Source organism: Haliaeetus albicilla, chromosome 21, assembly GCF_947461875.1.
Source record: "Haliaeetus albicilla chromosome 21, bHalAlb1.1, whole genome shotgun sequence".
NCBI classification, from domain to species: domain Eukaryota; kingdom Metazoa; phylum Chordata; class Aves; order Accipitriformes; family Accipitridae; genus Haliaeetus; species Haliaeetus albicilla.
The window spans coordinates 16,166,415-16,193,209 of record NC_091503.1 but is presented as its reverse complement, the minus strand read 5'-3'; the positions used below and the strand labels follow the sequence as shown (position 1 = coordinate 16,193,209).

General features: G+C 41.1%; 2 protein-coding genes across 11 annotated transcripts in view; one reads left to right on the top strand and one right to left on the bottom strand.

The window, feature by feature from the left end:
• Positions 1–279: 279 nt before the first annotated feature.
• SSR1 (signal sequence receptor subunit 1) lies at positions 280–22,467 on the top strand. Of its 3 annotated transcripts, XM_069809048.1 has the most exons (9): positions 281–485; positions 2,522–2,640; positions 4,094–4,181; positions 4,318–4,580; positions 5,356–5,432; positions 7,158–7,236; positions 8,243–8,336; positions 11,537–11,600; positions 21,631–22,467. In XM_069809048.1, exons 1-9 carry the CDS (start codon positions 401–403, stop codon positions 21,653–21,655), a joined length of 894 nt encoding a protein of 297 aa, XP_069665149.1. In that variant the 5' UTR covers positions 281–400; the 3' UTR covers positions 21,656–22,467. The 3 variants fall into 3 exon arrangements, with proteins under 3 accessions (XP_069665150.1, XP_069665149.1, XP_069665151.1); XM_069809049.1 differs by lacking the exon at positions 21,631–22,467 and having other exon boundaries at positions 280–485; positions 9,497–11,634; XM_069809050.1 differs by lacking the exon at positions 21,631–22,467 and having other exon boundaries at positions 283–485; positions 11,537–16,662.
• RREB1 (ras responsive element binding protein 1) overlaps positions 22,329–26,795 on the bottom strand; it is a 127,384-nt gene continuing 122,917 nt past the window's right edge. For 7 of the 8 annotated variants that reach the window (XM_069809041.1, XM_069809046.1, XM_069809040.1 and 4 more), the window contains one exon: positions 22,329–26,108. In XM_069809041.1, coding sequence (XP_069665142.1) covers positions 25,588–26,108 — 521 coding nt within the window. In that variant the 3' untranslated portion in view covers positions 22,329–25,587. The remainder of the gene's footprint in view (positions 26,109–26,795) is intronic. The other variant, XM_069809047.1, reaches the window with a different exon arrangement.

Genomic DNA, 26,795 nt, shown 5'->3' with positions numbered 1-26,795 from the left:
CCTCCCGGGCGCCGAAGGACCGCTACCAGCCCTTCCCCGACAGCCGCCGCGCCTCAGGCCGGGCCACTCAGCCGCGATTCACCTCAGGCAGGGCGCCCGCCCCCGCGGCGGGAAGAAGGAAGGCGGGAAGCCACCGCGCACGCGCCTCGCCTGGCGAAGGCGACGGCGCATGCGCACGGAGGGGAGGGGGCGTGCTGCGCTCACGTGACCGCCCTCACCTCCTCCCCGGCGGAGCCACGTCCGCTGCGGCGGGGGAGGGCGGGGCGGCGGGGGGCGCGGCCGGGGCGGGAGCGGCCCCGGATGGAGGCCGCCGCCATTTAGACAGCCCGCAGCGCCAGGCGCCCGGCCGGTGAGGCGTGTGTGCGCGTGCCGGGTGGTTGTTACTGCCGCCATCCTCATCATGAGGCGCCTGTCGCAGCTGCTGTTGCTGGCTCTCCTCGCCTTCCCCGCCGCTCTGCTGCTCGGGGGCGCCCGCGGCGGCCCAGGTGAGGCCGGTCGGTCGGTCGTTGTCGCCTGGGGGAGCGGTAGCGGCCGTTGGGGGAGCGGGTGGCGGGCTCCCGGGGAGAGGGAGAACCGTCTGCCGCCGGGCCTGGGGAGCCCAGCGCCGCCTTCGCCGTCCTGCCGTTGAGGGGAAGGAGGAGGCGGCGGGGGCGGGCGCTGCTCATTCATCGCCGCCGGGCGCGGGCCTCCCTGCGCACATGGGCCGCGGCCGGGGCTCCCCTCCTCGGACCGGGACGGGGCCGCGGTGCCTGGTTCTGCTTCTGTGGAGGCCGGGCTGTACCCCCGACCCGAGGAGGCGGGAGCGGGGGGTACCGGCGGCGGGAACCGCGCTTTGCGGTGCTGCCGCCCCGGGGGAGCGATCTGGGGCCCAGCGGTGAAACGGGCCGCGGAAAGCCACCCCGGGGGGGGCTGTCCCGCTCAAAACCCACTCGAGGCTGTGGCAACGGGTCTGGTTTTTTTTTTTTTCCTTCGCTCCCGCTCTGGGGCGGTGCTGTCTTCTGCCGTCAGTCGTTAGCAGAGGCGCTGGCTGCCCGCCCGCCCTCCGACCCCCCACCCCCAGCGTCCTTCAGATCGCTGATCTCTGTTTACACCGCGGCGTTATCTGATTCACCGTCTGAAGACTGCCCTCCCTGCTGCGAAGCCTGGGAAGAGGGAAGAAGGGTAGCCGTCTCGCCCAGCGCACGGGCTGGGTGGCAGCGGCTTCCCCCAGCCGGCGGCTCGCCGTTCCCGCTCTTGCCACATCAGCAGCAGCCCTTCTGACATCCCTGGGAAAAACTCTGAATTTAGAGGTCTAGGAGAACGTGCTAGCGCAGTTGCTTCTGGAGAATGCCTGTAGCCTACCCGTAGGCTGTTCAGATACAAAAGTTTTCCTTTAAAAAAAAAAAATCTTTATTTGTAGACTTAAAGTTTAAAACTTCAGCAAACGAAATCACTGTTGTTAGTCTTATGTTAAGTATTGCACGTGGCTGAGCAAAAGGCTATGAGTGTATCCTCTAAAGGCACTGGGGGGAAGGTTGCATTTGCTTTTTCTAGCTATGACTGACAATCCTGAGGTCCTTGGATATACTTGTCCTGGTCAAGGATTCTTATTCCCTGTGAAAGGTTTTAAATATTTATTTTAAATGTGTACTGATGGCAGTTAGATCTTTTTCAGGCTTATGTAAATCAATCATTCCTTCATTTCTACTCTTTCATTTTTGGAAGACGTTAGGTTTTTTAAAAAAAAAAATCTGTAGTTTTGTGTACATGTTTTAAAAATTCTTAGCTTAGCCTGCATGTGCTCTAAACTGCAAACAGACAGAACTTTGTCCTGTGGCTACTATTTGTATTAATCATATCTGCCCAGTGTTTGAATGTATGAGACTCGGCTCCATAAAAGCAAAGAGGCGATGAACTATCTGACTGTTCTTGTCTTGGAGCCTTGCTCTGGAGCCATGCTCTAGATCAGGTTTCTTTTCTGAATAGTGTTGTGGTTCTTTGAACATATGGGTGTAGTAGTATATGATACTGAGGAGGTCATATTTAAAAAGACCTTTTTTATATTTTAAAACTTGAATGAAAATAAGTGCAAAAATAGTAACTGTTTAACTACGTGTGAAAATGTAGTGTTCTGATACCAGCGGATGTAAAGGACATGCTAATCTTTTGTTAAACTCGCTAGTCTTGGAAGAAACAGTACTCGCTAAATTTATTTCCCAGCAATAGCAATGTCTTTTTATTTTCACATTTGTAATGACAAAACAAAATTAAAATATTTTAACATGATGACATGTTAAAAAAAAAATTAAACAATAGCTTTTAAGGCAAGTTGTTTGCTCTCTGTGAATTTAAGCATTGCTGTGTGAAAGTTTGTTACCCAGCTGTAGACTTCTTGGTTTTGAACTTACTGGCACATAAATGGGTAGTTCAGAAAGTTAAAATTCTTCAAACATTAGTTTGAAAATTGTACTACAATGTCAGTTTTCTGTTGATTAACTAGACATTGAAAAGGCTTTCTTGTATTTGCGTTTTCTTTTGGTAGGTTCAGGTTTATTAGTTGCAGCTCAAGATGCTACAGAAGATGAGGAAGCTGTGGAAGATACTGTAGTTGAAGATGAAGATGATGAAGCTGAAGTTGAAGAAGATGAGCCAACAGACTTGGTAATTGTACACCAAATGAGAGAACCAGATTCTCATAGGAGCCCCTCGTAGCTTTTTTCCAGCTTAAGCTGTGCCTCGGTAAACTGAGGAGGATACTGGGGTACAGGACTACTTCATTCTGGTTGCTTTGGTACCTGTTTTCAAGGGGCAACAGAATCTTAGTTAAGTTCAGTATTAATTCTGAAAACCTTGTTCTGCAGCCTGTTTTTGCTTACTAGTGGCTGTATTGCTGTTTGGGGGTCAGTTGCTTCATCTTGACAAAGTGAAATACTTTAGTTATGTGATCTGCTTGTAGCAGTAAAGTATTAGGCTTGCTAGATGCTTAGTGTACTTAAATTGGTACAAAAAGTTCGAAATTTCTAGTGTAAAATAAGAAAGTTTGGGACATTAGGAGGAGAAGACATGCATAATAAAAATGGAGACCTGGTAAACTGTTCTTCGGTTCTATTAGATTTTTATTGATGTTGGTATGTTTGTGAGCTTATGGTTGGCCAGCTTTGCTAAGTGGTAGAAGGTATGCTAGGTATTCAGTATTGACAGAATATTATTAAATAACCTTTTGGATGTAATTTGCTTTTAATGAATAGTCTATGACTCAGGTACAAAACATTACAGTTTTTAAGCAGTTTCTTTTATTTATCACTGAAATAGAAGATACAGTTTTGCACTAGGTGCTCAGCTCTGGTTCATGGCTTCCCTAGCTCATGGTGCATGTGCAACCAATCCAATAGGCTCCTGCTACTTCAAGTGGTTGTTTAAGCAGTGAAATCAAATGATCTAACTAACTTGCAAGCAATTAGTTCAGACAGTTCAAAATGGGATCAGCCTTGTTTCTATTTGGTGGGGGAGGCGGTGATCCAGTGATCCCCATGTGGAAAATAAGCCCTTAATGCCTTTGCCAAATTAAAAAGTGAATCATCAGAAAGGTGAGCTTGAACAAGTGAATCCACCAACCTGTTTAGTTCCAATAGTCTAACGATTTCCAGGCATATGTAACACTTAACTAATGAACACTGAATAGAAAGCTTCTATAAACACTCCCTCTGTAGCGAAAGTAACTCTCATTTGCCTTATGGTTGTCTGTAATTTTGGAAATGCTTGTTTTCTAAATAGAAATAGCTTAGATGTGAACACTTAACATTTAGATTCTATTATTTTCCTTTCACCACTAAACAGAGACCTTACTGTTGCTTTCTGATAAGAAACCTTTCAATAGAGCTAAGTGCAATTGAAATTAGTCACTGTGTCAAATACGAGTAGAAGGATAAATGCTGAAAACTATGCTAGTCAAATCTAGAGGGAGAACAGACTAGGTGCTAATCCTGCAGCAGCAGGAATTGATCCTAATGCATGCCATTGTTGCATGCTTTGACACGTGGGATTCTCATGAAATGAGCATGGTCTTTGCTTTGCTGTTCGCTATAGGATTTTTCAAAAAAGTCTCTTGTCTTAGACAGAAGAAAAAGAGGAAGAAGACTTGTCAGGAGAACCTAAAGCCTCACCTAGTGCCGATACAACCATTTTATTTGTGAAAGGTGAAGGTAAGAGTCCTGTGCTAATCTACCATCTTCGTGATGCTCTAAAAAACCAGAACCTGTTGTAGACACTCTCTGTTTAGAAATGGGCTAGATGTGGTGTATGAAGTTTCTAATGGTTGAATATTTTTTTGTGTTTTAGACTTCCCAGCAAACAACATCGTAAAATTCCTGGTGGGCTTCACCAATAAGGGTACAGAGGATTTCATTGTCGAGTCTCTCGATGCTTCTTTCCGGTATCCTCAAGACTACCAGTTTTATATCCAGAACTTCACAGCTCTCCCTCTGAATACAGTAGTTCCACCACAGAGACAAGCCACATTTGAGTACTCTTTCATCCCTGCTGAGCCTATGGGTGGTCGTCCTTTTGGACTAGTTATCAATCTCAACTACAGAGATGTAAATGTAAGCTCGATGTTGTAATTCACTTTAATCTTTCTAGTTGATGTGGAAATGTCAGGAAGGAACTGCTTAGTCAATTTACTGCCTCTTCAGAAAGTGAATGCCTTTGTGGTTTTTAAGCAAATCAGTAGATACATAAGCACAGTAAGAGACTGTCTACATGTTTCACAATACCCCTCCATGTACACTTAGTTCTGTATATGTTAGACTTACAGTGTAAGCTAGAATGCCTTAGAACTGTAGTCATTTAAAAAAAAAAAAAAACCAAACCACAAAACCTAAAGCTTTCTTTAGGATAACTTAAATCTCATTGTGCTTTTCAGATTGGGCTTTGCTAACAAACCTAACTATCAACCTGAATCCCATCTGCAAACTTGACTTTGAGCAAATAAATGGCTAGTAGTTGCAATCTGGGGGAAGACTATCCAAAAGCATAAATGGGGATTAAAACAGGGGATTCTTTTCTATTTTAGTGCAGGTCAAAGTTTAACAGGCTTCTGCACCTTTATGTTTTGATTGTTCTAATGAGAACCCTTCATATGTAATATCTCATTACAGGAAATAACATATTGAAGGCTAGATGTGACTGTTCTTTGTACTTGCACTAAAAAGTTTGCGCTTTTGTGTTTAGTCAAATTTGCACTGCTTATAAACTTCATCAGGTCTTGTGCAGGAGTTATTCCTTTCTAGAATTTTTCCAAGAACGTGGAAAAAGATAAACACTTGTGTATGTGTTCAAGAAATGAGTTTAAAATGTTATGTGGAAACTTTGTTGTAGGGCAATGTGTTTCAAGATGCTGTCTTCAATCAAACTGTTACAATTATTGAAAAAGAAGATGGGCTGGATGGAGAAACGTAAGGAGGCTGGAGATTCAGGTTTAGTTGGTACACTGGTAGAACAGGTTATTGATGGTGCCAGCGAGAATAGTTTTTATATCTTCATTTTATTGAATGTTAGGTCTGCTGTGTTTTGCTGTTGGAATCGCAGGCATTTGACTTGTAAAATGTTGATAGACTGAAAATACGATCTTTTTCCCCAAATTAAGATCTGTATTAATGCTAGGGATCTTCAGGATTGGTACTAAGTCAGTGAGCATTTTATACATCTGTTTTGGCTCAGAGGGCTTAAGCCTGGAATAGGACCTTATGTTATACAGCTACACAGCAATTCAAAGCTGTTAAGCTTTTGTTATGCTACTGTGCTTTTTCCTGAGATTTAAAGATGCAGAGGGTCCATAGTATTGGACTGTGGGTCCTACTGTGGAGACTGAATAACTTGCTTCTGGAGCACTCCTGTATAATCCAAGATTACATAAACTGAAAGATGTATTTGGAGTATGAGATAGAGGAACTAACACTCATTCTTTGTGGCACTAACCCCTTTCTGTAGCAGGTATCTTTTGGGAGTGTGGGGTTTTTTTTCTGTCTTAAAGACTAAGAATGTCTGACATGCCTTGTATGTTGCAAGTATATGCTGTGCTGATATGCTTTTAAATATTCTAACACTGGAGTGGAATTTTAAGAGAACCTGTGAGTTAAAAAAAACTTCAGAAATACTTGTAGATAATGCTGAATATTTGAATTCTCGTGCCACAGGTAGAAATTCCCGGCTGAGCAAGCTTCTTTTTAAAAAAGGACAACCAAAAGAAATAGCTGTTGCATTAATTCATATTTCTCAAATAGAGAATAGCATCAATGACAGAACAATTGGTTACTTGAAAATGTGTGATACTCTGATAAAGGAGCTCTCAAGAATTCAAATTATTAGAACCAATTTGAGTTAATGTCCTGTGAATAGATAATTACCCTAAATTGAACAGGGATGTTCAATTAAGTCTCTTCTGTAGTCTAATTCCATAATTTTCTTTGTCATAAAACTGAGTTAACATGTTCAACTTGGAATAGATTCTTTACCTGTAAACTCCTGCCTGCTCCCCAGATTAATTTTAGATATAACTTATGTTCACCTCTTGTTAAGTATCAACAGGCATTTCAGGTGGAATTCTTCAAAACAAATGAAAATGTACAGATTTAAAAAATGATTCTTTGCATAAGTAGAATTCTAACTGTGGAACACAGAACAAGTTAAGCAAGGCCTTTCAAAGCTTTGTTGCCAATAAATTAGTATCCTAGCAGTACTTGCTTTGCAGTCGCGTACTAAAAGCATACAAGAGATTTTTAAGGGTTTTGTAAGTGGTTATAGCAGTCACAAATATAAATATTACCTGTGACCCAATGTCTTGAAACGTGATACTGCGGAAGAGTTCTTGCAGTTACTCAATTTCAATAATTATTTATAACAGTTTCTCAGTTCATATAGCACTTTTAAAATGTTCTGTTGTTCAGAATTAAATTTAGGATTACAGTTTCTGAAATCAAAGTCAGAATAATTACTTAATATTTGTTAGCACTTCAGTTTCAGATTCATAGTTTTTTTTTCCCCACCCACCCCCTACAAAAGTTCTTAGGAAAGATCGAGTGGGCACATGGCCAAAGCTAGTCTTAGTTTCTATGCCTCTTTGTAAACTCTATTAAACACTTAAGATTTTTAGTTAATCGTTTCTTAAACTGTTTTTAAAGGATCTTCATGTACATGTTCCTCGCTGGACTTGGTCTACTCGTCATTGTTGGCCTACATCAGTTACTAGAATCTAGGAAGGTGGGTAGTGTATTTTGTCTATGTGCTTCTTAATACAAGACCTTACTGGTATGAAAAGAAAACAATTCAGTAATTGCTTCTTGCATATGATGGTACAGGTAGAACTTTAGAAGACTTACTTTTAGAACTAAGACCTTAAAGATTACTGGAAAAAATGGTTTTTAAAAAATGTTCATTATTGGAGACATTTAGATTATTTACCTAATGCACTTTGGGTCTGCTCTTTGGCACCACACTGAAGTGGTTGAATTGGAATCTTTGATACCTTCCAGTGGATGTGTGCAGCTACTGATTCAATACTTACTGGGTAGACTTTCCCCATGCTCTCTATTTATATCTATTAGTTTAGTTTAATCTATTTCAAACTTTGGGGAAAACAGCTGTCTAGTCCTTTATTCTTATCAATGCTTTGCCATAATGTTGATTAGGGCCTCTGGATTCCATTTATAAAGCTATAACAGCTAAGAGTTTGTCCATGTAAATGGTCTGGCAAGCGAAAGCTGTTGAAAGCTTAAGTCTCATCTGTATGCAGTGCATAGGTTATGTCTTCATGCAGTCTGGCTTATGATATTTTTGAAGTAGCTTCCTTTGGGAAGAAGCATGGAATGATTGTTGTCCTTTGAAATCTATTTTGCAAGGTGATATACGAGAATATTGCACTAATCTGAGAAAGTATAACAAAATGGGTCATTACAAAGTTTGATTATTAATCAGCTGTATTTTGTAACATGTATAATCAACTTGCCTAGGCATGCATGAAATCCTGGTATCTTTGTGTGGAATAAGTATTGTGAGGCATTAGGAGTGTTAACACCAAGCTTCAGTGAATAAATTGCTAGTGGTAAAGATAATTAAAGCTAAGCTACAAAGACAGCTTAGTACATTGACTAGCCTTAAGTTTGTGTCTTAGTGAAATAATTGCAATTCATTAAATATAATGTTACTAGTTAATACTTGTGCTATCAAAACTTTGTGGAAAGAAAATTTTTTTTTCTTGAATTTTCAGAGGAAAAGACCAGTACAGAAAGTAGAGATGGGAACATCAAATCAGAATGATGTTGATATGAGCTGGATTCCCCAAGAAACTTTAAATCAAATAAGTAAGTAGTCTGCCTTCCACAAACAAGAACATAACAAACTTAATCAGTTAGTTGTAACTGAATAAGGAGCTGATCCAGTTTCTCAGAACAACATACATCTCTTCTAGGGAATAAAAAATTGGCTGAAGCACTGTGCTTAATGATTAGACTATTACATTAGCAGTCTATTCTTGTACAGAACAAACTTCACTGGTTGATACAATAATGACTATTGGTGACCTTTACAATCTGTTCTGTAGACTCTTTTTCAACAGTATAAAATCTCTACCCAAAACCTGGATCACAAAGGAGGTTTAAATAGGAGAAAATACCTATCATCTCAAAGTTTCTGTAAGTTGTTTGGAACTTTGCCTATAGACCAAAGCTTTTAAATAAGCATTATAAGTGTGTATTAACCAAAGTCACATTAAGACTTCATACTGGTTTCAGCTGGGATAGAGTTAATTGTCTTCCTAGTAGCTGGTACAGTGCTATGTTTTTGAGTTTGGTATGAGAAGATTGTTGATAACACTGATGTTTTCAGTTGCTGCTAAGTAATATTTACTCTGAAGTCAAGGATTTTTCAGCTTCTCATGCCCAGCCAGCAAGAAGGCTGGAGGGGCACAAGGCATTAGAAGGGGACACAGCCAGGGCAGCTGACCCAAACTGGCCAAAGGGGTATTCCATACCATGTGATGTCATGCCTAGTATATAAACTGGGGGGAGTTGGCCTGGGTGGGCATCGCTGCTCGGGGACTAACTGGGTATCAGTCAGTGAGTGGTAAGCAATTGCATTGTGCATCACTTGCATATTCCAATCTTTTTACTATTACTATTGTCATTTTATTAGTGTTACTATCATTATTAGTTTCTTCTTTTCTGTTCTATTAAATTGTTGTTTTCTCAACCCACAAGTTTTACTTTTTTTTCCCTGATTCTCTCCCCCATCCCACTGGGTGGGGAGGGAGTGAGCGGCTGTGTGGTGCTTAGTTGCTGGCTGGGGTTAAACCACAACAGTCTTGATATCAATGTCCTTCACAAGCCCAAATGCCTAAGTTCTACTTGATATCTGAAATGCCAGCAGTAAACCAAATATCTGATTTCTTTAGACCATTTGTGTGTTTATAGATATTTCTAACTTCTCTTGCTGTTTCTTCTGTTTTGCTTTCCCATGGCTTCAGTGCAGAGTAGAAGAGGTGAGGCAAATTCTGGTAATCTAAAGAGTGAAAGTGCTTACTGTGTTGTCCATGTGATAATTAGGCATGGATAGAAGTACAGCTTCCTGCATGCAGTGATTGGTGATGCAGCATGAGCACGCAATCACACAAACACATTTTATATACATATAAATTTGTTTTCATATATTATAAATATGTATATGTATTATTTCTGGTTGTATTATAGTAATGTAGTTTCAGCAGAATATTGCTGAACTACTGTTGTCTCCTCTACCAGTTCCCAGAACCCTTTATCTAAAATGCAGATGTGTATCTTGCCTTCCCTGCTATCTTGCTGTAGTGTCAATCTGATGTTACATGAGGGAGGTGGAGGACTGATTATGACCAATGGCTGAGCGCGTCTTGTTTCAGTGAGAAACAAACCTCAGCCTTGGGTATAACAGTTTAATAGTCAGGTTTATCTTCCTGGGTCTTCCTTATCCCAGGTGAACTCCTATCACCAGTAGCATTGGCTGGTGTGAAGTGAGAGCCTCACCTAAAGTGCATTCTGGACAAGTGCTTTGAAAACCCTTTGCAGGAACTACCTTTACTTGAAAAAGACTCCTGTTTTGATGAAATAAGCATATTCTGAGCTTTATTCAGTATAGAAGGACTAGAGGCTTTAGCTCTGATACGAAGTTGTGCTAGGAGCTGGACTTTACTTTTTTGATTCCTTCACCCTTTTTAATTGTACCTATATTACATAGGTATAAGGACCGTTGTTTTACTTCTGAAAATGTTAGCTTGCTTGTACACTGTCTTCTGTGAGACACAAGAATGATAGTATAAAATCTAGACACAGGAATTTGAAAAGCCTCAATCTAGCAAGAAAGACTGAAGTTCTAAATGCTATTTTTTTCTGAAGAGCAAACTGTCTTTAAATGGGTTGATGCTGGCAATGTTTGGGTCCTGTCCCCCATCCCTTTAAGATAGATAAGGATTCATATCTTAATACCTGAAGTCTAGGAAAAACTGATGTTTATGTTCTTAATTGTGGTTTTCTTCAGCTCCAGGTTAGTTTTAACTAGAAATCCACACTAGAATCCTTTGAAATATGTGGCCTTCAAGTTCCTCAGAGGTTCTTGACTATTTTGTTGTTGAAGGACACTTCATACTGTACTGATTGGCTTGTGAAGGTGTGATGGCTGCTCCTTGTGTTTGTACATACTCCAAACAGTGAAATTACTGGAGGTGGTTCTGTTTAAGAAAATGGGCATTTTTAAGTCAACAGATACACTTAGCAACCACTTTAGCACTTCGTACAAAGTATTGTAGCTTCTCTACAATATTGCAAGGATTGAAATTCTACCTATGTAAGGACCATCCTTGTAAAGGACAATTATAGGCCTGTCATGAAGTCTTAAATGTAGGATGATGCTTCTGGCATGCAGTGATCATACAGCTAAAGCTGGGTGGCTTCCCCATATGGGATATCTGATTACAAAGTGACATCTTCATAGTCAAATGTGGATGCTTCCTGGAAAAGTGTATTATTTCACAACCAAAACACTTGTCTTCTGCTGTTAATCTGTATGAATGTGGAAATATGTCATGCAAGACAAAGCTGTCTAAAGAAGGGTCAATCACATACTCTTCAGACAGGTAAACTCGAACTAGTAATGATCAAAATTCATTAACTTTCTAAAAGTATAATTAATGAACATGAAACTTTTCTAAATGGCAGAGCATGCAGTTTTATCAGGAGATTGTGTGGGGTTTGGTTTTTTGGAGTGTTTTTTTGCATTTTAGTAACTGGCAAATTGAACAACCCTCACCCTGGAGTTGCATATTACAGAATAGGAACATTCTTTTTTTGTTACCTTCTATTTAGGATGCTAATAATTAAAGTCATAACAAGTTGTTTGAACTGGTTTCTCTGTGGTGATGCATTGCACTAGAAGGGCAGTTTGGCTTGTGTTTGGGAGGGAGAAAAATACATGGTCACATAACATCTAATCTGAAGTAGCTGTAGCAATTGATGCAACTTTTCTTTTTTTTATCTAGATAAAGCTTCACCAAGGAGGTTGCCCTACAAGAGGGCACAGAAGAGATCAGTGGGCTCTGATGAGTAAATGTTAACTAGTACAACAGTTGAACCTTTACTAATCCTGCCTGGTTTGGTTTTTTGGATTGGAGTAGTGCAGAGAATCCATATCACCATAAGGAAAATACTGCTAAACATTTGGACTGAACAGATTAACTGAATGGTGTTAATATTACTGAAAATGCACTTCTCTTTTTTTTTTTTTGTTAATTGTTGGGGGGTGGGGGGGAGGTAGCCATTAAGATTTGTGCCTGTGTGTGTAAGCAGTTGGTCTTAACAGAACCATCTTACCTGAAATGTGCCTTTAGAGTTCTTTGTAATGCTGGCTTGTCATCTGTACACTGTCTTTGAAGGATTTTTCTCCTCCCCATAATCTGAATGTCCAGTGACTTAATCTGTCTTGATTGTGTCATGTCTGTATTGGAATCTGTATGCATTTTTCTTTTTCAGTAAGTAACTTCATTCTCTACAGTGTGCACACACTGAAGTTTGTGTGCGTGGTCCTATTTCAGTGGCAAGGCACTGATCATCTAGATTTCTGCATAGTTTGCATTCTAAAGGCACAATTGGGTATAGCTGCTTGTAGTGGTAGATATTTTACTGCTGTTTTGATCTGGCTGGGCATGCAGTGACCTAAAAATCTGAATTTATCTGCATAGATGTTAGGAAGACTCTTACACAGCAGCAGAACTTGTGAAGCATGGAATTTGTGTGCTGAATTGGTATTACTACATAAATTTTTTTTATACCCAACTTGTTAAATGGTTAGTTATTGAGTTGTGCCAGCAGCTTAGGTATTCTGATTATAGTGGTAGCTCTGCAATGTTTAATCAAGAAATTATTGAATAACCCAGAACAACTTTTCAGTAAGTTCTTGGTTCTCTCACAAAAACTAGAATGCCATATGTATCAATGTGGACTTTTCTTAAAGTGTTACATGGGGCAAGGACTTTACATTTACTGTACACAGTTGAAACTGAATTTGAAAAACTGTTGGCTTCAAATAATCTTTCTAAATGGCAAACTATTTAATCCACCCTTTGCAGTTTTTAAATCTCAAACTTCTTTCCACTGTTCAGTACATTGGTCTGAGTTTCTTTTTTTTTTTAAATTACTTTGTCTTTCCTACTAGTAACACAGATGCATATCCATTATTCACTGCATGTTCAGTACTACAGCAGAAAAGCTATATACAATCAAAATGTGATTTTTCTTTTGTGGCAGGCACAGCTTACATGATTACCAGGTACTTGAGGTATTGATCCACATCCATTGCATTCAGGGATTTCACTGACAGTAAAAAGATCAGATAATGCAGAGTGTCAGTTTGCTGCCATTCAGGCACTTGGACAAGGCTTGAATTGTTTGCATCTCAACTGCATCTCCTCCTGTATCTGAAGGTTATCTGGAAGCTTGAGTTCAGGAAGAGGCATTGATTTGAGACCTCTGTTTTTGTTTCCTCCCCTCCTGATCCCCACATGTCAAAGTGTTGTTTTAGATCTAAACTTGCTCTGCAGGGACTGAGCTTCTGATCCAATGAATGCTGAGCAATACTTGCAAATGATGTCATAGCATGTTTGAAGCATCTAAGCTCTGAAACTACCTGTACTGGCACTATTCTACTGTACACTTTGCCAGAATGAACTGTGAAGATGTTTGTGACTCATCTTGCTATGGAAAAGATAAGACTAGGAAAAGCAACCCCAAAGATGCTTTGTTCAACTTCCTGATAATATGAAATATTTTTCTATATTATATATTCTATATTTCCCAGGCAGAATAATTTTAATAGTTAAGATTGCTGAATCATCATACAGATCACTTAGCAAACCATTGAATGCTATGTTTGTAAGAGGTATCTCCACTCAAATTGTGTGGAACAGCATTGTTTGCCTTCAGTGATGTAATCTGACTGGTTCTGTGGTAGGTTCATGGGCTTACATTCAAGCTTGCATTGATTCAACAAAGTGTTTATGTATTAAATGCTTTGTATACTAAAGCCCTGTAGCTATTGCACAGCACCTGATGTACTGAACTTTTAAGTTCCCTCTCTTGGATTATGTCTCTAACCTGAAGTCAAGAGATTTTTTTATTTTTTTACCTTCTGGTAATAGGTAATCTTAAACTGTATACTCTAATCCTTTCCAAGGTAGAAAGGTACTCTTTTGAGGGGGTGATGATAACTGCTCTGGATACAGTGGTACTCCAGGGAAAAAAGACAAAGGATTAGAACAGAAGATAATAATTTGTAATATCCTAGTTTTATTTGTTCAGATAAATAGTTTAGTCCTTACTGGTTTGAGTTCTAGAGCAAGTTGGGCCTTTAGAAATCTTACACAGGCTAGGACTTAAGAGAAGTGAAGGACTGAAGCACTGTACAGATAAGGAATAAGTATTTGAAGGTTTCTGCTTTCTCCTCTGCACTCAGTGGTTAACATCCAAATGCTTAAGTTCTAAGCATGAAAAAAAGAGGAGACAGTTTAGCAACTTGCATGGGAACTGGCAATGGGAAAGTCTGGTTGTACCAAGACTGTCTTTCTGATCCTACAACTTGGCATTCACTGTGGCTGGTTCATAGTAACTTTCTCAGCCAGAAGCAGTTCATAAGAATGGCCAGCAGTCTACTCCTGCTCATGATAAATGAAGTAACAGTTCTGAATTTCATGTTTGTTGTTAGTTTGCTGTAGTTGAAAGTTGGCAATGACATTCTAGTGTGTAGTAGTAATTGAACTTTGGCATCTCTTACATTATTTCTAGTGAATAAGCCACTTGACTACAGATTTCTTCAAATGGGAGAACATAGTTTTTGCTTTATCCTCTTGGTTAACCTTTTATTTTGGTACTTGAATTTTCCACTCAATTTTTAAACATATACAGATAGATTAGTGTCACAGGTACATTAACTGGATATCATTATTGTTATCATTTGAGTAGAGTATAACTTCCTTGACTTGAAGATGGAACAAGTAGCCATTCTGCTGGTCTCTATGCCACCCCTTTCCATGTGGTATCACAAGCATTTGTATCATTTAGCATTCTTACTAGCCTAGTTTTCAGCAAGCTTTCTATGCTACCATACAACTGCTCATGTAAGGTTATGAGAAGAGAAGCAAGGGCTGTGAAAGATGTGGACTAGGGTTTCTTCCTTGTTAGTAAGAGATGCTAAAATGGTTTTAGACTGCAAATAAACTATGGCTGTAGTGTGAGGACTACTATTCATTCCTTTCTCACAGCTCTTTAAGTAATTTTTAAAAATTGTGATGTCTTAATGAGGCTATACTTGGGGTAAGAAAAACTTTGGAATTCATGTTTACAGTGGTAGCAAAGCATTAATTTAGCTATACTTGAACTGCATTTGATAGTTGTATCCCTCTGTATGCTGTCTGCATTGTGACAGCAGTTCACTTTTTCCCTAGTATCATTTAATCTGAGAACGAAGAGTGGCTGCTGTCAGACTAAAGGATGAAGCATCATCTTTATTCTTCATGTACAAAATAATTAAATTGTAGGCCATGGAGATGAATGGAGCAGACTAGTGACGGCAGTGCTTCTGCTTGTTTCAAAACAAGTTATGCTGAACATCTTCCTTACCTTAGAATGGATCTAATCAAAAGCATAATTTGCTGTTTATTCCTGGAATGCATTGTGCTAAACAAAATGTTGTGGTTGAAAGCTCTGAATTTAGGGAAGCAGCAGGAAAGTCAAATACCAATGTAGGCTGGTTGTCTTGTTTTTCAGTGTGCCTGATGTACTGAGCAGCAGTTAAGAGTCTGTTCTCTTTTCTTGTCCAAAGGAAGGACAGTACCTACCTCATAGGAGTGACACAAGGGCTGTTTCAGGAGTGTTTTGAAATTACTTGAGACTTGCACAATACACTTCCATGGAGACAATGAGACATAGCACTTGTGTAACTTGAGGACAACTACATGGATTGATGGTATACAAGTTTAATCCCCTCACCGACTATAGCAGCTTTACACTAAGACTTCTCTCAAATACACAGAGGAATTGTAATTAACTTAGAGGAGAGCAAAGTCAGAAAGATCTTTATGTTTCTGCAAGAGTTTATAGGTGGGCTAAATAACATTCTTCTGACATTTTTCCATTTATCTCTAAATTTTCCCAGGGATTTTTTTAAATCAAGTAATAATAGGTGATTGTATCTACACAATCAACAGTCAGTTTAAGAATGACTGATTGTTTTGGATGATTAAGTTCAGATGATGTACTGCAACCAAAATGTTAAATTAACATTTACTTTCTTACCTGCTGACTTTCTAAGTGAGATCAGATCTCTTGAAAATGGCTGCAGGTTTTTTGTAAAGTAAACTTGATTTTTTTTTTTTCTTAGCATTGTGTAGTTTGTTTTTTGGGGGTTTTGTTTGGGGTTTTTTGTTGGTTTTTTTTTAATAAAGCATGAATATGGCACCAAAAAGCCTGAGTGGTTTGCTGGTGCTCTTTTCCTTGATGAGAAACCTGCAGTAGCAAATATGCAAAGAGTGAAAACATGCTATTCTTAAAAAGCTGCTTTTCTACAAGTGTATTTGGAATGGGAATAATAGTGAGGAAGTATTCTGTGATGTTTTGGACAATGGACTAGTATTAAGATTAAAATTCTTTATAAGAATAAGGGAGGGCCCTGGGAAAATGTTGAGTAAATTCTTGAATTCTGATCTGAGCCATAGTCCCCTACGTTTCCAGAAAGAATAATCTATTGTTAAACTGTAGGCAGCATGAAGAGGATCTGTTAAGATGCTTAAAGGCTGCTGAGACATGAGGTTGTAACAAGGCCAAATACATATAGCTTTAAAGTGCATGCCATTGTCTGACCAAGCAAACAATATTCCAGGCAATAATACTGAAAGTAGGAGTTCAAGCAGGTATACTGCATCCAAACAGAAGAAGGTAAGCCTTGCTGGGAAAAAAGCTAACAAAAGCAAACCAAAAATGGCTTAAAATTAAGGGATACTGAGACTCCTTTATTTGTGAACTAGATCTGTGGATCAATAAGGGAAAACTTAAAAGCAGATGTGTTAATATGTATTTTTAGCTCCCAGAGAACATAAAAATAACTCTCAAATTTGAAGTCTGCCTCATCTTTCCCTGAAAAGATAAAGATGGATTTTTGAGACTTCATATTATTTCTAAGCCAGCCACTGCAGTCTTAATTTCAGTAGGCTTTCTGTCCCTTCCTGTTAGTAGTCTTGATTATAAATTTTATATTAACCAATACTTAGCATTACAACATTCCAGTCTCTTAACTGGTGAGGGAAAACTGAAACTTAACCTGTCTTTCCTCATCACTTTCAGTCTGTTCAGCTTACCTGGAAACCACAGCTTGTCCTGCCTTAACTGAGGCCACTTAAATTCACATAATGAAACCGTAACTTAAGAGCTGGCTCTTTCACATAGTGAAGAGAATACTTTGAGTCAATGCACATAGCCATACAAGTGTCTGGACAAGAGAAATTTTCAAGATAACCTTAGTATATATTCTAGTAAAACAGATACAGTCCTGCCTTACAGGGCCTGGTTAGAGCTAGACAGTATAGCTTTCATTCAGACGAAGCTGCATTGGTGGACCATGTGTGATTAAAGCATTTACCCTGAAGACAAAATACAGTATTGGGTTCACTGGATGGAAAATATTATAGCCAGCAATACCAAAAGCTGCCAGCTGAGGGATCTCCCAAGCCAGTGACAGCTGCTTCTCAACAGACAAGGACAAGAGCACTCTAGTCCCTTCTCAAAGAGCAGCATCTAAATTGATGGGCTAGAGCAACTGTGTCTGTCTTTTCTTAATCATTCTTTGCTATGTCTTGGTCACTGAAGTCTGAGCACTGCATTTTTCTGTGCTTTTAAGAAAATAACTGACAATGTGAAACTAAAAGCTGTAAACAGTGTCTTGCATTTGCTTCCAGGAAAAGTCAGGGCTATGGCTAGCTACAGGGTCAGCCTAAGGTATGCAGAAGCAGGGATAATAGTGATGCTGCATATACACTGCCTCTTTGTCATCTGGTTTCCTGGTCCTAGGCTCCTCAGCAAGGTTTCCTGCTACTGAAGTTAGATTAAATCGGGCCTTTTAACTCCATGTGCACCTTGACCATGTTCAGACACAAATAGGTCCACATTCTGTCTTTAGCTGGAGTATTTTGTCTATGAAAGCTGAATCAAAGAGTCCAGTCCACCCAGAACACTGAAGCATACTTCCTTGCATAAACCTGGATCCACAGCAGTACAGAAGCAAGCAGTGCACAGGACCTTACCGTGACAGCATGCTTGATCCCAACATCAGCTGGCAAGTCCACCAGTGAGTCTCTAAGAGAGACAGGAAGAAGAAACTGTTTTCTTTTGCAGGAATCTACACAGAAAGGAGGAAAGTCTTAAAATACCCTACTGCAGATTTCTGTTGGAAAGGAAGAGCTAGAATTTAAATATCTGATAACTATCCCATACAGTATGGCAAGCATTATAACCTGTTACTTTGGTGACAGTTGGAAGCAAGTGTAAATACCCTAACAAACTTGATTACAAAGCATGTTATAGTTTCCTTAGAGCCAGTATTTAAGACTTTTAAGTTAATGCTTGGTTGTTTGTAATAGTGGTTCCATTCATAGAGAGTGGAATTATTTCTCACAGCTGGAAATGACATTTTGCCCAACTAATCCTAACTGGTTGCTGCTATAAGCAAGCTGAAAACCAGGAAGCACATCTTGCTGTTAGGCACCACAGGAAAGGCAGCCTTTCAGAAAGAAAAAACAAATGAAACAGGATTTAGCTCGTATTTTAAAAGCCACACTACCCAGGAACCATCTCCTTTCCAATGTATTGGTAGTCTGGCAGGTTGTGGTACTGCAGCATGCTGTTACCCCCACCCCCAACTACAAGGTATGACAGGGATGAAGCATGAGGCATCAGTTGCAGTCATAGCCAGAATGATCACTGACTTCACTCGGTGTTATTCCATGCTCATACAGGGCAAGATGTTCCTTCGACGTCCTGTTGAGACTGAACTCCCTCTGCTCCTGTTAAATGCACCTTGCCAGGTGTCACTTACTGATCCTTTAGTTAGGTGCAGCTCTCTGTGTGGTTACTCCAGTTTTCCTTTAGTGACAATCCCCAAGGGCCATCACCCCATCATTGCTATTTTGCTGAATTTGTAGAATTGCACCAAAACAGATGTCACTGATTGACTGCAGCAGTAATAAGCACAGGCCACCAAGGATCTGTTGACAAACTGCAAAACATCGCACAGCTGCGGTTCAGTAGAACACTGCCACAAGGAACCCTGGGAGGAGCTGCTATCACTTTTACTTAAGCATTGTTCAAATTAAGTACTTTCATTTTTAAGCAGGTGTTTTACAGCTGCTAAAGAGAATATTTTGGTTCAGAAAAAACTCCAAAACTGCTTATGAGAAGCGCATTCACCAAGAAGTAATAACCAAATGCATTAAAAGCAGCACCTGGCTCTGTATCCTGTGCCAAAGTGTGTTACCATGAGGTGTATGTGTTGCTCGGTTCTCCAAATCCCTTCCTTTCCCTTACCTACAACCCTGGCAAGCTTTTCTAACCAGCTCAGCGCTGATTCTGGGTTTCAGGTAGTAGTGCTAGAAGGCCTCTGTGGTTTTAACTCCAAAAAGATACTGGCAGATAACGATCTAGACAGGACATCAGAAATCAAACTCACTGTGTTGTGGTACAGACTTTTCACGGATTGCTGTGTATACACAGGCAGCTTGATACTTTGAGTTTCACCAGCTGTGGAGAAAAATGGACCTGCCGTATGTAACCTTGAAGCCCGTAAAGCTTCAGTCATATAAGCATCTTGAAGGCAACGGATGAAATGGTGTTAACTATCCTGCTACCAAAAAGGGATTTACTGGCAAAGTGAGCAAATGTACAAGTATTGTGTCCCACTCGGCAGCAGCGCGTGAGATAGCGCGTGTCCTCCCACGTTCTGCCTCCTCCCCAGCTGCTACCCTGGGAGCCCTGTGCATCAAGTAGGGCTACGCTTCAGTAGAAATAGAAGAAAATAGCAATGGAAAAGGTTATGGTTTTTGTTTACAGCCACATTTTACCCAGTCACTTTTCCGTTCCCAAGCACAGCTCACATGGTAAAGCTTGACTTGCAAACACTTGGGAGAAGTATTTATTGATTAAAGCATGCCTACATCTCACAACTAGCACTGCCATCACCCTAAAATAAAATACAAGTATTTCTTTTGAATGCAGGTTCATTAAAAGTCAGGTGCTGCTCATTTAAAACGTAAATCTAGTTACCAAGTCTAAGCTGTTGTCATTCTCTCTACAATGGGATAACAGGAGATGGGAGGAAAGGTTAACGCATCAGTTCCGTTAGTTACCCAAATGTAACTGATCTGGTTCCTGCACCCCGCTCCTTGTCTGAGGGCAGGGGCTGCTAGTCCTGAGTACACTCACAGTCACACACAGGACCATTTCTTCGCATACTCACTGCAAAGAGGCACATTTTGCTGTTCCTCGTATTCCAGCTGCTCGGATCACACACTGGGGTAGAGCCACCGACCCCGCTGGTTGACATTTTGTCCTAACCTTCACACATTTTTACGAGTAGCACGGCCATGCTCCCTGTGTGGTTACAGGCTAAAAATCACTGACGGAAAGTCAGCCCACAGCAGAGCTGGCCTTCACCACATTAACCTCTGCCTCTGAGATTATGAAAATAGATCAGGCCTTTCATGATGAAAAGCCTTTTCTCCGGCAAACTTCTCTCTTATTTACAGCCTCCTATTAATTGATGTTTGCAAACTGCTTCACAACCCTTTACTGAAAGGCCCTAGAGAAGTTCAAACACTTTCACAACAGCGTATTCCAAATGCCCATCATCCAGAGATTCCTCATACACTCCTGGCAGTTTTCCCTGCCAAATGAGAGACAAATCTGGCACAGGAGAAATAAACAACAAGCACAGCAAAGGAGAAATCTGTTCTCAGTTCCTACTACTCAGGATTGCTACAAGGTTTTCTGCCACATTAAACCAGCCCTCCTGCCCATCCCGAGGGTCCACAGCCACAGATTCATTCTCCACGCTCGGAAAGAGACACCCTCCTGGTGCCCCTCGCTGCCAAGGCACCCCCGTGGTGGCAGAGGACTTGGGTCTTCCCCAAACCTTAATGCTCTGGGTTGAGCGCGCGGACTCCACGCCTGAGGCACTGCTGTGAGGTGGATCCAGTGCCGCTCTCCTGCAGCTTCACCTTTAAAAAGGTGGGAAACGAGCTGTAGGAATGCGGCAAGGAGGCGGCACGTTGGGAGAGGCAGGTGGGGACACCACTGCCACCTCCCTGTCCCTCCCTTGACCTGGTGTTTCAGGCCAGCTCTAGCTATCGCTGCCACAGGAGTCAGTGCCGGGAGGAGCGGAGGCAGGAGGAGGGAAGCACCAGCGAGGAGCGAAGTTCAGCCCTCCTGCAGGTTGTTACCCTGTCCGAGGCAAGAAGAGCAGGGAAGTTCCCAACTCGGGAATGGTCACAGTCAAATTCAGGTAGAAGGAGAAAAGGGCTGGACACACCAGTGGTACCCTTCCATGGCCAAGAACCAAGTGCCTTCTAAGTCATCTATTTTGTAATTAATTAGTCACAATCACTTTCTAGCCACATAGACTCGTCCCATTTGATTTTACACCTCATGACAGGTCCCCGCACCCTTTGGACATGAGTTTCTCGTCAGTCTCCCAAAAGGAGGGGACATTTCTCAGGCCAGCGGGTGGGAAAGGGAAGAAAGTGATTTTCTGCAGGTTTCTTCCCTCAGAAATCTTGTTTCCACCCCTTCAGCTGACCCAGAGATAGTTCACAGAGCCCTGCTTCGTCAGCTATCTTCGGTTTGGGGCAGAGCTGGCTGCTGACTGGTTTTCTTTCAACTTGTCACCATTTGGCAGTGAGGGACCAGGTCCTCACCAGAGTGCTGTGGGGAATTTTAACCTCTGTCACGGAGGTACAGGAGGCTAGAGGAAGGAAACCAGCAGCAGTTTACCCCCTGGGTATGTCTCTCCGATTCTGAATCTGGTTCACTTCTCTACCAGAAAGAACCATCCCACCAGGACTTAGGAAGATGTGGATGCTTCAGCTTTGCTGCGATTCCCTGGCCTCCAGAGCTGGATATGCAACTCAGATGATTCTTTGGCTCACCATCCTGTGAAATGCGTTTTATTTATAGGAAAGCATATAAAATGCAGCTAAGGCAGCTCCAACAAGCTAAAACAAAGGATTTCTCTCTTTTCGACACATGCACGTGGCTTTTTAATACATCCTGAAGATTTCACAGCCATACACATTTATGCAAGAAAACTATGCTGGCAGAAACCTACTTAATTTATACAGAAAACGACTGATATACCGTTAATCACCACAACATGCTAGAAGGACGCTCACTTGCGTGATGATGGGGCTACAATTAATAAAAAAACACGAAGGAGAACCCTGACCCAACGCCTGTGCAGGAAAATCAGCACCAAAGTATTTTTCTGCCATCTTCGGTTGCTACGTTAAGAACTGCGCTGAGGAAAAGCACAGTTTCAAAGAGGCCTCACTACCAGAAAAGGGTGGTCAAAATGAACGTGATTTTCAAAGATCGTGCTGCAATCATCTCCAATCTAAACTCAAGTCAGCTGAAGGAAGAGAAACAGTGATGCTGTTTGCACAGATAAGCTCCGGCTTGTATGTCGTCCTCTAGCAGAGAAGTCTGAAAGCGAGTTACAACAAACCCACAAGAAGAGCCACGTCCATTTTGTAACCTATAATTTTTAAATATAACATTTTATTGCTTAGATGGTTTGATACAGAACAACTTTTACTTTTTATTTTGAATTTGGAAGTACTGTACAACTGAATAAAAAGAGGAATAAAAGTACCAAAACAAATGTGTGATTCTCTGTTCATGTGGCATAAACCAGTCTTGTACACAATTCGTAGCAGCAGTTTAAGTTCCCTTTAGAAAAATATGAATTCTACACATTTATTACTGTTTCCTGCATGGGATGAAATCACTAGGATTAAACTTCCTTCGTGGAGAGAGAGAGAAGAGAGAAAGGAGACATACAGAGAGGAAAGAGAAGATGATGAATCATTCTGAAAATGGAATCAGACTGTCACATAGCCCCCAAGAGTTATTTCACAACAGCCTCAAACAAGGTTCTCTCTTTTTTTTTTCTTTTTCCTGTGTTTATTTTTTTTTTGCGCTTTCACAGTCAAGTGCTTAATGTAGTGATTGAATTATCTCAATGTTAAGTCCATTGCAACTCAGGCAAAAGAATTTCAGAAGATCCTTTTTTTTTGTTTGTTTTTTTGTTTTTTGTAAAAGCCCTGAGAGAGGAAAAAAAAATAAAAAGATTCAAACAAAAATCGTATAGAGACAAATTAGCTGAACATGCAAACTAAAGCCTAAGATTCACCCATAGTTTAAACACATTATAAATTTCACAGTTTAATATTGGGGGAGGAGGGGAAACAAAAAAAACCCAACAACAGCAACAGTTCTCAGTCAAACTCAACTAATAAAAATGTCAATAAAATGTGGCAAGACCTTATACTCTACTAGGATATAGATAAAGGCTAAATAAAGCTTTAAATCAATAGTGATTATTGCTAGCAGATGTCCCGGCAGGCTGCTGGGAATTAATTACTTGCTACATTGTTCTGCAGCATATAGTTTAGTAATGGCTTCTCCCCCACAGTATTGCGCAGTTTAGTGTGGAGAGTTGCAAAAAAAAAAAAAAAAAAAACCAAAACAAAAACAAAACAAAAAAAGACAAAAACCAAAAATACCCAAAATAATAATAATAATTATTATTATAATTATAATAGTAATAACAATTTAAGGGATGCGTGAACTGGTTTTAATTAAGTAGAATGCACCTGGATAGAGCTTCAAATGAATCATTGGTTGTGACTGATTTATCTATATCTGGCGTTAGCTTTGTTTCTGAACTGGTTCAAACATCCCTATTTAAAAAAAAAAAAAAAACACGAAAAAAATAGAAATCACATATACCTCAACCATTTTTTTTTTCTTATTCTATTCGCAAGAATATTACTCGAGAACGTTTCTCTTCCTTTGAATTCTGGACAGTGAGATTTCAGTCTCCAGAAATTTTCGGAGAATTTTTAATATAGATATAGATATATATAGATATATATATATTATATAATATAGACTGGGTCCGAGGCCCACTTCCTCCATGTCTGGTGAGAGCAGGAAAAGCGATTCTGCGGGGGGAAGAGGGAGGGTCACAGTGCGGGCTGGGCTGGGCTGGGGGGCTGCAGTGGTGGAATAGCACAGTGAGGCTCCGGCAACGCTATTATGGCTCTGTCTGTCCCAGAGGTCATGACTGAAGGACAATTAACAAACAACAATAAGGACAACAACAACAAGGACAACAAAAACGCTGGGCACTCCTAAAAATGCGCAGCTACAGTAGGATACATTTCGCTTAACCCCTTCAATACTGGCAGCTGGAGCGTCGCCTGTTGCCGGCAACAGGAGCCATACGGAGAAATTCCAGCTGCCAGCATTAAAGGGGTTAAATTATTGATATGAAATTTAGACACACACCTCAAGTCTTCAAGCATCAACCCCAAAATCTCAGGAAGAATTTTTTTTCATTTATTTTATTTATTTTTAACATGTCTTATATCTGTAGTTTTATTACCAGTAGTATTTTCTTGCTCTAGAACATGACAGTAGCAAGATGACGGTAAGGCTCGCATTTCTCTCCTGCTTGCTTTCAACTGGAAGACGGAGTAACTTTGCTCTTTAAGTAACACGCTGTCACCGTTGTGATTGCAACGAGATTAATCTGGTACTCGCAGTGCCTTTCTTGTGCACATGGAGGGGCCTTATACAGCCCCCTCGTTCTCACACACTTCTCCCCCCAACACACACGCACGCACACGCACCCACACGCACGCACTCGCACCCCACCACGAGTGAGATGTTCCCCTGTACAGGTGTGATGATACCTCGCTGGCCTCCATTTGACTCTCCGGTCAGAGGAAGGGTTTCATTTAAAGTACAGTAGAAGAGCTGCAACATAAGAAGAGGAGCTGGTGAAAGCGTTAAGTCAAAAACATTTTGAGAGGGGATCCAAGCTGCGTTATACATCTGCGTGGGCAAATATTGCCCATTGGTTTCTGCTGACTGCAGAGACAAGCGAACTGATGGATTTATAAAATAATAATAAAATAATAATAATAATAATAATAATATACTGAAGCAAATCAAACATATATAACAGCGGGTGCATAATTTCCATAGGTTACGTTGCTATGTAACTCTTCTCTGCATACACGCTCAGTCCGTGACGGCCAGAAAAACCCCCTAGGATTTAGAAGACCATTTCTAATGCTGAAAAGTGGAAACAAGCGTGAGGTTGAAATTCGTTGTGTTTCCTGCTTTTGGCTTGAACCACTTTGAACACCTTCAACTGCCACGTTGTTCGGGCCTGGAACAGGCTTAATGCTCCACCATGTGGCAAATGCAAGAACATCTACTGAGAAAAAACAATAAATCAACATCTCATCTGCATTTCCTCTGACTATTTCATATGAAATTCACATAATTTTTCTTCCAGTTATTGGCTGTGGCATCCAAGGGCCTCCCACCCCACTGCCCCCATTTCCAGCTCAGAGAACAAACACAGCGACTATCACAGATATACAAGAACAAGCTCACGCACACCAATACAAAAGGTAACATTAATGCTTAAATGAAAAAGGTCCTCTCCAAATAATTCATTAAAATATTAAAAAAAATCATTTTTGAAAAAAATCTATAATACCAAAAGATCTAATAAAGTAGTAAGGCACTCAAATCAGTATGTACTGTAGTCTCTTGCATTATTATACTGAAAGGCATATGGCACCGCATCCAGTCTGCCATACTCTCCCCGCAGCTGTAGGTCGCTCTTCCAGAACAAGACTCCAGAAACCTTGCTCTGCTGGCTTCAGTTTGCATGCTGGGACGGGTCCGACCTCCTAGCAAGTCATTCAACCCCCAAGAGCTGAGGCGCACTGTCTGCAGAGGCAAGGATGTGATTCATGGGAGACTTTCTGTTGTGCATCTCCAGCAAGTCTTGAATGAAACCTGAGGGCCTCTCGTGCTCGGAGCTACCCCGAGGTTCCTGCTCTTTCGCGGTCTGTTTCTGTGCACTCTTGGTGGGCTCCGTGAGGCAGGTGCTGGCTCCTCGCCCGCTCGGCCTCTCCTCTCTGCAGGGGGAGTCCTTGACCGTGCTGGCCGGGGACTCTTTTCGGCTTCCCACGAGGGATGCATGGCTACCGATGCCCCCCGCGGAGTCGCACTCGTTTTCTGAGATGGGGTTGGTGCCACTGTGGCTAGACTCATTTTCGCTGTCTTCTCCACACCTCGACTGGGTCTCCTCCTTGTCGCTCTCCTTCCCATGGTTTCGGGCATTTTTGACTTTCTGGTGTATGCGCTGGTGACGAACCAGGCTGTGTTTCAGAGTGAAGGTCCGTTCACAGGTTTGACACTTGTATGGTCTCTCACCTAGAAGAAAATTATTAGACAAAGAAGTCAGCCATAAGGTCACAAACATGCCTCCCTCTTGTTTCAAGCAGCGTAAGAACACTTTGGAAATTCAGTACCTATATCAAACATGGATGTCACGTTTATGCAGTTTTTTTGCTTCTGAACTAGCCGATGGCATGCAAGCAGGAATACAGATAAATCCCTTGGGGCGCAAATGAAAAACCAAAACTAAGAGTCATGAGATTTCTACAAGCTTGGTATGACCCTGCACTAAGGAGGGAGGAAGACCATAAGCCCCAGGTGCTCGTTAGCATCCCACCTAATTTAGCCAGCAACTTTTCTGGAAGAAGTTTGCAGTCGTCCTCTGGAGCTCAAAAGCCTTTGTGAAACCAGCCCCCCACAGGGGCTCCCTGCTGCAGGTCAGCCTCTCATACATGTGGAGAGAGAGGACTTTAGATGGAAGGATGAGGATACTGCCCAGGCAACTGCGGTCAACAGTGCTTAAAACTGAACCAAACAGCATATGAGAAAACACCTCCCTCTCTCTTAGATGCTGACACGTGGGCAAGCATGAAATGTGCAAGTTAATCACCAAAGTTGAAGAGGAGATGTCAGGAATTACCCTTGCCACAACAGCCCCCTCTTTCTGTGATGCCAAAGACAGGATCACCATGTTTCAACACAGACACAGAGCAGCTAAAGGAC

Excerpts from the sequence above, each read along its gene's own strand:
- SSR1 (XM_069809048.1), top strand. The coding sequence starts at position 401 with ATGAGGCGCCTGTCGCAGCTGCTGTTGCTGGCTCTCCTCGCCTTCCCC. Across the intron at positions 4,581-5,355 it reads TCAACTACAGAGATGTAAAT|GGCAATGTGTTTCAAGATGC; the intron begins GTAAGCTCGATG and ends ACTTTGTTGTAG. Across the intron at positions 8,337-11,536 it reads AGAAACTTTAAATCAAATAA|ATAAAGCTTCACCAAGGAGG; the intron begins GTAAGTAGTCTG and ends TTTTTTATCTAG.